Source organism: Atractosteus spatula, chromosome 14 (genome assembly GCF_055471065.1).
Source record: "Atractosteus spatula isolate fAtrSpa1 chromosome 14, fAtrSpa1.hap1, whole genome shotgun sequence".
Classification (NCBI taxonomy): domain Eukaryota; kingdom Metazoa; phylum Chordata; class Actinopteri; order Semionotiformes; family Lepisosteidae; genus Atractosteus; species Atractosteus spatula.
Window position 1 is genome coordinate 16,076,391 of NC_142719.1, and position 12,118 is coordinate 16,088,508.

General features: G+C 50.4%; 1 protein-coding gene across 3 annotated transcripts in view; it reads right to left on the minus strand.

The window, feature by feature from the left end:
* tyk2 (tyrosine kinase 2) overlaps window positions 1–12,118 on the minus strand; it is a 45,348-nt gene that overhangs the window by 7,781 nt on the left and 25,449 nt on the right. For all 3 annotated transcript variants that reach the window (XM_088931580.1, XM_088931581.1, XM_088931582.1), the window contains exons 12-20: window positions 11,773–11,955; window positions 11,002–11,089; window positions 10,281–10,408; window positions 9,150–9,285; window positions 5,212–5,363; window positions 4,417–4,567; window positions 4,153–4,247; window positions 3,140–3,332; window positions 2,194–2,312 (exon numbers count right to left, since the gene is read on the minus strand). In XM_088931580.1, the coding sequence (XP_088787706.1) occupies window positions 2,194–2,312; window positions 3,140–3,332; window positions 4,153–4,247; window positions 4,417–4,567; window positions 5,212–5,363; window positions 9,150–9,285; window positions 10,281–10,408; window positions 11,002–11,089; window positions 11,773–11,955 (1,245 nt within the window). The remainder of the gene's footprint in view (window positions 1–2,193; window positions 2,313–3,139; window positions 3,333–4,152; window positions 4,248–4,416; window positions 4,568–5,211; window positions 5,364–9,149; window positions 9,286–10,280; window positions 10,409–11,001; window positions 11,090–11,772; window positions 11,956–12,118) is intronic.

Here is a 12,118-nt window from a genome sequence, read left to right on the forward strand (position 1 = left end):
TCCCATCTGCCTTGGAGGTTACTTGGAAAAAAATCCTGCTGCCTGCTGCCCCCTGGTCTAGTATAGGTACAGCTGATACTCCCGGGAGCCAGCTCTTCTTAATTTTACCTGCACAGCTGATAGACTCACGAGTGTAACTTGCATTGCATTCCTCCAGGTACCAAACCCCATCTCGCGTTTGCTACTTAAGTCATTACCTGTGCAGGAGCTCTGCGCACGTCTGCTTTGCTTTATTGTCAAGCGCCTTGAGATGAGGCACTGTGAAAGGCCTTAAATCAATTAAAAATGAATTGCATCATAAACAGGCGTTGCATCATCATCAAGAAAGAATAGCAGAAAGCATTCTAACCCTAAAAGCCAGTGAAAACAGTTCCTCTTAACAATGGGCTCTTCGGGGCACTGGTAACGAAGGGAGCAAGGCACCTTGTGACCTTCCTATCTGGCTTGCTTGCTCCTGGGTAACGTTCAGCCAGTTCAGCCAATCCAGGCAGGCTGCTTCAGCCTCTTCTTAAAGGCAGAATTCTTTCAATTAGAGGAACACTGAGGCGTGTCTACCAAGAATGCAAAGATCACTGAAAGTCACTGCAGAGGTGGCGAAAGAAACAGAAAGACCTAGACATGCAGTAAATATTTTCAGGGAAACATGAGGTGGCTGTCAGGGAGCTGATCAGGACGATATGATTAACGCTGTTTCATTCTTCATTTGCATACTGCTCCCAAACACTGAAGACATTCTTCATGATTGTCCTCGATGCGCTTGCATCAAGTCATATGAGAAGAACCCTGCTTGCTGCTGGCAGGTAGCCGAATGATTTTTCGGAATTTCTTCCCCACAGCTGCCCAGGGCAGGGTGCAAGAGGAGCTAATTAACACTTCCAAATCATACCATAACAAGGCACAACAAAATCTCCAGGCCAAGGACCGCTGGCATAATTGACCTCATAATTAAGTGGATCACTGCATCATTATCCACAATTACCATAATTGAACTCATGAAAGTGCTGCCAACAAAGACTAATAAAATTCAACAACCTGCATGTTTTCCATTTCTGCAATGGTCTGGTATAAAATGGATGCATCCAAACATCCAGCCTTTTTTGTCTTACAGTCCAATTCTACTGCTATTCTAAAATTCACACTTCAAGCAGACCAACAGAAATGTACACTGGAGATACCCATCTCTCTATACACTAAGATCTAGGGGGAGATCTGCCGTTCTCTGGCTTTGAAGGGGGTAGTTTTACACAGGCTGAAAAGGCCAGGAGCAGGCAGAGCTTGAATTTGAAGAACAGCTCTCAAAGGAAACCGTTCTGACCTGGAACAACTGGGATGGCTACAATAGAAGAGTCATGAACAAGATTAACTGAATGGCTGGCAGTTAGTACAGGTGTGAATGACACGTTTTATCTGGATGAACTGCAGAGAATAAATGCACAACAGTTTGAACCGTTTATAAATACAAATAGATGCCAAGCCTGAGGGACATGCAGTATGTAAATATTAATGCTGTATGGCTGACCGGCCTTTGTTACACCTAAATTAAAGCACACATTTGCCCTAATTACGGTCTTATCTGAGACAGTTTATAACCTGCTTCCCATATCTTAAAGAATCATAAAACATGCAGGACTGGAACCTTTGAGGAAATCTAAAGCAATCTAGGATGTACAACTAAAAGTGCTGAATTTAAGCAAAGGGAAGTTAAAAATTGTACTATACTGTGTACAATTTTAGATGCTCCCTTATAAAAATAAAAACTTCACCTGCAAGAGTTAGGTACATTCCTACACTTAAATGGAGCATCCTGGACTGACGGCTTAATTTCTTTTTTAAAAATCTGAAACACAAAAGATTACAAGACACACTGATCCAAAGATTTCAAAAAATCCCCCAAAGGCCACTGACCAAGTCAAGTCTGCAGATGTCATTACCACAACAGGAACCAGAGGACACAAATGGAAACTAAGGGCAAGCAGATTGAAGTCCGACAACAGGAAGCACTTGACACAATTCGCTGTGGGCGTCTCCAACAAGCCGCACGGCCAGGCTGGTCAGAAGTCGCCACCCTGGTTCCTTCAAGAAACCGCGGGCTGAGATCGTCAAGTCAACATGCCGCTGAACAATGAGCAGCTCTCCCATGGGCTCCCCCGAACGCGAGAGCTGCAGTCCACCGCCGGCACACGCGGGCCTCACCTCGCAGATCTGCTGGGCGAAGAGCAGGATTTGCACGATGCCCACGCGGTGCTTGGGCAGGTAGTCTCGGAGGCTCCCCAAGGGCAGGTACTCCATGATGAGCTGCACGACCTGACCCCCTGGCACGCAGACAAACAACAGGCGTCAGATCGGAGCTCTGAGGGGCGTAATGATGTGCTGCACTCTCTAATCCACACATTTTTGTAATAGTAATAATCCTCCTCAATACACCACCTACTAATTTCTTTTGTTGATGCTTTTATCCCAAATTAACTTACTTAGGTAGCTGGGTATTCTATTGGAATGACGCAGGTGAAATACTTGTAGTGTCTCATTTGAGATTTGAACCCACAGCCTTCCGGTTACGAGTCCAGACCTCTGAGCACTGCACTACACTGCAGCTAAAATCTCGAACATGTTTTGGAGATAAAGGCAGTGCAAAGGTGACAGTGTGCAGAGGGATGGCTGCAGCCTATTACAAAAGCCTTTTACACAGCACATGGATAAGGACAAGGCTTTCCAAGTGTCCACTGCATGCAACCAACCAGAACAGGAAAAAATGCAAATATCCCATACAATGAAGGCCCACCCCCCAGCCCACAAAAACACAAATCAGAATGATCTCATGCTGTCCTCATACATGATGTAGTAAATGTGATGATCTTTAAAAACATGAACAGAAGAATATGCCCTCAAGCTGACTGAAATCTCCCAGTTCTGTTCATCGACAGGTTTCAAAGAGGCAGACCAGGATGCACGATGTGCTGCCAACGGAAAAGCAGCTCGGCCTCCGTGCCAGTCTTTCTCCGAATGCCTGGATTGCACTAAAGCAAAGTTAGCCACTTCGGGGACCGAACGCAACACCTCTACAGGTTTCAGGTCCGATTAAGCTCTGCGAGAAGCAAGCACACACTGACGGCGAGGGAGAGGGAGACCGGAGACACACCCAGCTCGCTGCAGCAGCCTTTGTACTTGACGATGTTCCTGTGGTAGAGGGACTTGAGGATGGTGATCTCCCGGATCCAGCTGGCTTGGAGCTGGCTGCTGCAGTCCTGCTTCAGGGACTTGACCGCCACGTACTCCCCCGTGCCGTCGTTGCTGGGGTCGTACACGTACAGCGTCACCTTCCCGAAGTGGCCCTGCAAGAGTCAGAGAGCAGCGTGCAGCCCGGGTTCAAGCAAGCGGGTCTTCACAGATGACCGTCAGCGCGTCCGCAGCAACGTCAGTGCCGAGTTTCCCCATTTCTACCTTGCACTGCACTGCTTTCGAGCCCTTTTAAGTCTGAATTTTTACCATGTATTAAGTCGATTTCTATTAGAATCTGGGATCCAGGTGAATATGTTCTGTCAAGCAACTCCAGATTTGGCTGTAGAAGAGAACATTAAGCTCAATAAGATGTATAAGAATACACAGAGGAATTTGAACTCCTAGATTTGCTGTCTGTGGTCTCCAATGAGCAGTAAAACAGCATTTTATGAAGCACTATGGGACATCCATTGTAAAGGGTCTGGAAAAGTACCAGCAATTTTAGAATACTACTGATATCATCACCAGTCTTGTACTTGCATTTACTTTTACACAGTGCGGTCAAGAGAGCCAAGGAATCACGTTTTCTTTGCACAACGTCAGTCAGCAGCCAGTTCAGGTGCTGGTTCTTCCTTTCAGCTCGGAGCGCCACTGCGTGTGCTCACAGCACCCAGCTGCAGGTGGAAACAAGGACGGGGGGGGTCTGCCTCATCTGCCAGGGTCAGCAGCAGTGGGGGACCATCGGCCGAAGGATCTGGGGCCTGTGCTGGTCAGAGAGTTGGGGCGGGGGGGGGGTCCCCAGGACTGAACTGCCCTGGAGGGGGAGCCGTGCCAAGTTCGGTTTTCATACGGGGGAAAAAACGCCCCGTGTCTGTCTCCTTCACCAGACGGGCTTCTGCCCCGCTCCCTCTGACGGGCCAGCCGGAAACGTACCTCGCCCAAGTCTCTTATCTTCTTCAGATACCGTTTCAGGAAAACCGTGGGGTCGGCGTCGGGCAGGACGTCGCACTTGGAGGAGATGTCAGGGTCTGTGAAAGACAAAGGACACGGCACGATGCAGCATTCTGCATTCTTATTCTGCATGAGCCGCACTCGCAGCACTGCGGTTTGTGCCTGCTCCCTTTTGTGCCGGGTGCTGTGCACGCCCCAGCGGTTTCCTAGCGCGGGCCTTCTGGATCAGGGGAGGAGGAGACTCACTCTTCTGCTGCAGCTCGGTGATCTCGCGGAGGATGGCCCTGAAGGAGGGCCGCTCGGCGGGGTCGTAGTTCAGACACTTGCTGATGAAGCTGGCCAGCTCCTTGGAGGACGGCTCTGGCAGGTGGGACCTGGTTTCATAAAACCGCTCCTTCTGCAAAGTGGGGGGGAATAAAAAAAAGAGATGGAATGATTTTCTGCAACATCAGAAACATGCAAATTTCAGCACCTGCACGCTACTGTATCTGAAACTCCAAATGCAGCGAGGGGGACCAACTGAAGGCTTCAGAGGAGAATCAAATTTCCCCGAGGGGATAATAAAGCTTTAATTGAATTGAATTGAATATCTGGAGGAGGTGCGCTGAGCCTGACGCAGAAGGATGAGAGCCCAGGACCATACAGCTAACGTGTCTTCTGACAGCAGCAGGCACAGGACACAGAGCACCTCCACAGCTCCGTCTACTCCCCGGGGAATTCCTCCATCCCACAGACGTGGAATCAGTGAAACATTGTGTCACGGATGCGTTATATACATGATCGCTTTGGATTTATTGTGGATCTCCCCTCACGCATTTAACCGATTCTAGGCACTTCCAGCATTCCTGAAGAAAATAAGGGAATGTCCACTGGGAGTGCTTGACCACGCGTGTGATGCAGGGCCCGATGCAGACGATGCGGCCTAGAGAAAAGCCATCAGATAACGCGCCGATCTTTAACGGCTGCGCGCTTTAATTCGCCCGAGCCGTGTGTTTACAGGGCGCACGGCTGCTGGCGAGACAGCCGCAGGACGCCGCGCACCTCGTTGAGAGTGCTCTCGTTCATGGGCAGGTCCCCGTTGTAGCAGATCTCCAGGAGAGTGGTCCCGAAGCTCCACTTGTCCGCCGCGATCCCCAGGCGGCTGACGTTTTGCACGCACTCCGGTGCGATCCAGGGAATGCGCTCCACGAGCTCTGGGGAGGAAGATTATTACTACGTTATAACATTCGGGTGCAATGCACTAATCCTCTACTGAGCTAGAATGAATTCAGCACTCCGCAGGAATCGGTTCTTGCGAAGCCTGCAGGGGGCAGAGCGGTGGCTCTGTGGCTAAGGATCTGCGCCTGCGGCCGGAAGGTTGCCGGTTCGCATCCCGCAGCCGGCAGAGGAATCCTACTCCGTTGGGCCCCTGAGCAAGGCCCTTAACCTCAACTGCTCCAGGGGCGCTGTACAATGGCTGACCCTGCGCTCTGACCCCAGGCTCTCTCCCTGCCTGTGTGTCTCATGGAGAGCAAGCTGGGATATGCGAAAAGACAAATTCCTAATGCAAGAAATTGTATAGGGTTAATAAAGTGATGTTATTATTATTATTAAACCAAGGATTCTCCACTGCTGCAGCTATCCTTCCTTGCTTTAAATAACAGCATTCCCTCTCGGAGCACTTGCTAATCTCATTCTCATGTTGGCAGGGACGATGGAACAAATGCACAACAAACATCACATGTTCAGTTCTCAGTTCTGAACCTGCCTGACTTGCATGCAAGAGGCCCAATCCTTGAAAACCAAGATTCAAGACAGGCCTTCGCAAAACCATGCTATAGCTTTTCCAAACGCTTCCCATTTTGGGGATATCGGATATTAAAGAGCTTTTTAATGCATAAAAAACTCGTTCGCACAATGGCAAACAGAAATTTAACACAGGACCCAGAACAATGACTTAAGCAAATAGCTGAGCTTTAGGAAACACCTGTTCCTCCTAGACACCTGCACCAACTGGTCCAACAGGAGGGGTTCAATCTATAAGGAACTAAAACCTTATCCTGCCCGTTGCTCCAATAGTAAAATGTGTGCTTTCGGACCTCACAGAAGCCCAGTGATTTCCATAGGGTTTCAAATATCACCACTAGGGCAACACTGCCTGCTTTGTTCGTGAAAAGCCTGGATGGCCCCCGAGATAACGGGACAATGGGCCTCTTTCAGAGGCTCACTGTTGTAAAATGCGTCAGGCTGGGTGGCACTACAATCTTTCAATAAAAACTGATCTGGGATAAACTGGTCTAGGAAATTCTATGTCAGACTTTCATATTTTTAATAAACACTCCCTTTTTATTAAAAACAGCTGATTTAGCTGAATCGGAAAGATAGTAAATGGGAAGAGCAGCGACTCAACCAGTAAAGGCACGTGCACGGAATTTGGATTGCACTGTGCGGCCCAGATGGTTGCGGGTTCGAACCAGGTCACCTCCCTAACCACCTGCGCCACAGCGCCACCATGGTAGGACTGGAATTAGACGGCCAGGGTACTCTCCTCCATCCCTTGCTCCTGCAGCTTGCTGGCTGCCCTCAGGCGCGCCGTGAAGACGCAGAGAGATGAGCCGCTCTTCCAGTTGGTGCCAACTCCCGTCACGCCCAGAGCACCCAAGGGCTCTGCGGGCTGGGAGTGTCGGAGTCCCGATCAGTGTGGGAATCGATACTGGGAGAGCCCAGTCCTACAACAACGGGCTGTTCCGAGCAAGTGACGCTTTACAGAGCACGTGCACATCTTTGTATGACTTTAAAGGAGGCAAGGAATCCCGGATTTCTTTTTTGGAAATGCTTTCCTTGGCCGATGACTGTGGGAACATTAGTCCCTACTGCGTGTCTCGTATCAGTAGACTTTAGAGATGGCATTCGTGCCTTTAAAAATCAAAAGTAAAATCGTAAAACCCACAGAAAAATTAACTGGAAGCCATTGTAGAGATTCCAGGGAAGAGCCAATAAATATTAGAGGGAGACCTGAATTTTCAGGTTGATCAACTTTGCAAGAAACCAGAAAATCTGCAACCATTAAGGCTGCAAAGGAGCTGAGAACATCTTTTTTTAAAAAAAAAAACATCTGAAGGAATCATGTAATGGAGCTCTGCTCAAGGGCAAGCAAGATGGCACAGGACTTCAGAAAGGCAGGGCTGAAAAGCGCCCAAGATGACAGTCTTCAGAGAGCAAAACGCCTTTTACTGCCGGAGAACTGGAACAGGCCCACATGCAAACAAAGAGAACTAAAAAACAGATTTTCCCGTGGCTCTGATTTAACCAAAAGAACTGCGTGCGTAATAATGGGACTTGTCTGTGCTTCATAGCTGGGCTTACAGCTCCGGATCAGCTCTGGAACACAGAGTGCGAAAAGCACCCATTCACCATCAACTGAAAGGCTGCACTTTCCGCTGCTCCGCTACATCAAAGGCTTCCTGACCTTTTCAGAAACGGATGTGGTGCTGAAACTGCGAGATGACCTATGAAAAGAGCTCAACCACACTCTCGAGAACTCACTGTTCAGGGAACCCGCCACAGGAACAGCCAGCCAGGGTGAAAGATTAGGCAGGAGGTGACGGGTTCACGCGTAAACGTTTAACGATTTGTTAAATGAAAGGATCACACGGCTATTCAGCCCTGTTTTACCCTTCGGAATATTCATTGCGCTGGACGGAAAAAAAACAATTAGGGCGGGATCTCAGCATTCCCCTGCGCCAGACCTCCCAGGTCTGAATTCTCAGATTTTTCAAAGAAATGCGACGCAGCCCTTGAATGCTGCGACTGCTTTCAGAAGGCAGCTGTAGTCAAGTCTGCTTTTTTTTTTTGGCATTAACACATTCACAGAGAATCTGGACACAAGGATTCGCATCAAGAGGCTAAACCCACTTTTTAGATAACATTTATGTCATCCAGATTACATAAGAAAAAGCTCTTGCACTACACAAGTGGGGGGGAAAAAAAACCTTTAACGTGAGTATTCAGATGATCATAACGGGAGGTTTTTAAAAGGCAAGACTTCAACATGGGCACCCAAAATCCCCAATCATGTTGTTCAGGAAGAGTAACTGAATTTCTTTCTTAAACTATGCTCTGAACCTGTTGAGAGATCTCTCGCGCACGCACAAGGCACCTGCTCAAACACAGACACGCCCCGCAGTGGCATGCTCACCCTAGCGAAAGCGTGCGAGCTACCCCTGTGGCGTGCAGGCCCAGAACAGCCACAGAAGACACACAATGACAGCCTCGCGGCTCGCCGGTTCACTTCACTTGGCAGTTCAAAGGCGGCGGCCTTTTTGTACTCTTCAACAGCATAAGGGAAAATGTGGCAGCACGCAGGTTACTCCCGAACACGCGGCTCGGGGCCACACTGCAGAGATGGGAACGCTTTAATTACGTACGGGATCCCGTCCAGTTGTTTGTTGACTCAATGCTGCCAAGGCAATACCTCTGTGGGAGACTTAGAACTGCGCGCTCTGAAAAAGCCCCGTCTTTACTGCACGTTTCAACACTCACAGCACTGCACTAGCAAGGGGATAAACTAACGGCTGGGTTTGTGCGGCTGCTCTCCACACCCCGGTCACGCATCAAAAACAAGTCTGGTTGCTGCGGATAACGGAATAGGAAGACCGGGGGACTTCGATGTGTCGGATCGGACTTCAACATGTCGGATTTGGCAGAAGCCCTCAGAGAGAAAAAGGGTCCCGATGTGCAACAGTAATATCAGCCCGTGGGCACTACACGATCCCGCTACTAACGCGACAGGAATGAAAAGCGGAATTCTACTATTTAATCTTCTCTAAAGCCCTTCTCATGAATAGGCGTTCACGAGGGAATAAAGAAGAAAACAAGCCTTGGCGCTGGTAATGTTCAAAGCCTCAAGGCCAGACAGACAACAGGAAACGAGGTAAGAAACAACCCGCTAGAGCAGGTTTCCTGTGGCTGCCCCCCCCCCCCCCCGTCGGCGGGCGTACCTGCCCTGGAGAGTGCGGTGAAGCTGATGCCCGGGTCGCTCAGCTTGACGAAGGGGGACGAGCCTCCCTCCAGCCCTTTCCTGGCCACCAGGATGTTTTTGGCGCAGACGTTGCCATGAACGAGCCTCTTGTTCTCCTGCGGGGACGAGGAAACAGATCCGCGTGTTTGTTCGTTAATCAACCGGGCAAGGTCTCTAACAAAATCCGAGGGACGGTTTGGAGGTGGGTGTGTTTATCCAACCGGGATCTGTGCAACAAGCTCTCATCCAGGGAGTCTTTTTGTACTCCCCCCCACCCCAACCCCACCCCGAATTACCACAACCCATATGGACAGAAAAAGATCACGAACACAATCAGGCCAGGCAGAACTCTAACATGCGCATGCAGTGAAGACTCCGCTTTAAAAAAGGACTCGAGCCACCTAGTCCTTCCTGGCAGCAGGAAAAAACAAACACAGAAAGAAGGGCCGAGGCCAGGTCAGGTCAAGTGCTGGAGACGCAACAGGAAGGCTGTGGGTTCGAACCCCGTGGCTGAATGTTAGAGCAAGGCACTTTGCCTGGACTGCTCCAGTGAGTGCCCTCCTGGGTCTTAAGAACTGAGGAGAGGTCCAAAGAAAGAGGAGGCCATTAGGCCCATCTGACTGGTTGGTACTGATCAGAGGCTCTCATCCAGTTGTTTCTTGAAAGTAACCAGAGTATTGGCTTCAACAGCGTGGCTGCGCAGCTTGGTTCCACACTCCCGCCACCCTCTGTGTAAAGACGTGCCTGCTGTCCTGACTGGAGGACCTCCCTCCAGCTGTTTCTGGACAGAAGCCAGACTTTTGGCTTCAACATGACTGGGCACCCTGTTCCACACTCCCCACCACCCAGGAATAAGAACCAGGGATTGAATCTGCGACCTGGGGAGTCATCAGCTGCTGTTTCCAACCCAACTGAGCTAACTGGTCGCCGTCTTGCAGGCAGACATTGTAAATGAGATTGATTCCAGTGGCAAAGTAAAGCAAGGGGGGAAAAAAAACCGTCAGCTCCTTAAATTTAACGGATACCTTTAGTCCTCAAGCAAGAGACAAGAGATGCCCCTCCTACCCTGCCGAAGGAAAGGGCAGTGCAGGCGCAGGGACTGGGCACTCACCAAGTAGCTGAGTGCGCTGGCCAGCTGCTTGGCCACCGTGAATTTCCACTGCGGAGTCACCTTCCTCTTCTCCTTCCGCAGAAAGACGTCCAGAGGCCCGAACTCCACGAACTCCTCCACCATGATATCTGAGCGGGACGAGAGCAGCACAGGTCAGCCGCAGTCCGACGATTAAACCCACCAACAAATAAAAACACGTTACTAATCCAAAAGCTTCCATTGTGGCATACCAGCAGAAGAGCCAAAATAAATGCCGAGATTAGGAAACGCACTGATGCATTTCTGAAGTCTCACGCACAAAGCTAACTAATTATGAGAGCATGACAAATTTAACATTTGTACCGCCACCGAGATAAACTCATGGCCTAGTCATATGTTAAGTACTAAATATTTGTGAAAATGCATAAAATCAAGACTGTTTTCTTCATGCACTGCTGATCTAAGCTCAAGTCACCCAATTTAAGTTCAAGACCCTGTTGTTCCTGGAGTGAGGTACTTCACCCACCCCAGGGGCTCCAGTCCACCCAGCACCCTTGCAATGGACAAGCATCCCATTCGGGGGGGGGGGGGGTCACATAGTCAGCATAACGCCATGGTAACCAGGAAGATTTCTGGTCAGATGCCACTGCACTCTGGCGAGGACTTTAACTCAGAACAGGTAGTGACCAGACGAACCGACAGCCCAAAAAAAACAAAAAATGGGGGAAAGGGGAAAACTCACTCTCGGACCCCTTGACGCAGACCCCGTGGACGAACACCAGGTGGATGTGCGAGACCTGGCTCATCAGGCTGGCCGTCTCGAAGAAGGCCTGCGGGAGAGGGATTGTGGGAAACTTTACCAATCGGACAGCGGCGTGGCCACAGGGAAGCAACAGCCCGTGGACCACTGCCACCGCTCGGAGGGGCAGGCTTGACCGCGCCGATCCCAAACAAGAAAACCTGGGGGAAAAAGCCCACAGAATCGCTCGCCTGCCCCTGTACGAGGTTACAGCGGTACACCAGTAAAGACACAGAGAAGCCTCAAACGCGGCAGAGCAACACCATGACAACAAACACAAACACAGGCACTTATATTCAAGTGGTATACATCTGGACCAGGACAAATCAAACCCTGGAAAACAGCAAAAATAATGCGCAAATCTTCTTCCGCAACTGCAAATGTTCCCTTATGGGATAGTTAACAAGCAGGTGGAGTTTCAACCAAACACTTTTCACAAGCGCATCAGACGTTCCAAAACACTATCCAGATCCCTTGCACCATGGGCCCTTGAGTCTTTGAAGGGATGAAGAAGGCACAACCAGGTTCTCAGCCCTGAAGCACTCTTTTAATTGACAGATCTGTCAAATAACTGGAGAGCCGGATTACAGACAGGGAGCAGGACCGGGTTTCCGTCGGGGTGGGGCTGGGAGCTGGAAATATGTGGTGTGCCACGACCTGCGGAACAAACCCCCCCAGCCCCCTCCCTCCCACACCCGGCGGGCGCGGACTCACCAGGGAGATGTCCCGGTGGCTCTGGTCCAGGATCTTCAGCACCACGCGGATGTCTGCGCTGCTGCTGCTGCTGTTGTTGTTCCACTCGTAGGCCTCGGCCTCGCCCTCCCCGCCCACCCCGCCCCGCACGTGCAGCTTGCCGGAGTAGATGTTGGTCCGGGTGCCCCTGCCCAGGTGATGCTCCTGGAAAAGGAAGCAGATGGACCGGTGAGCCATCAGGCCCAGCGCACCCCACCGCGGCCGCTAGGACAGAGGGGGAACTGGGAGGCGTGGGAAAGCACGCTTTGGATTTCCTTTGCGGGTCAGAGGCAGTGGGGCAACAGTTCGGAGCAGCGGTTAAGGCTCT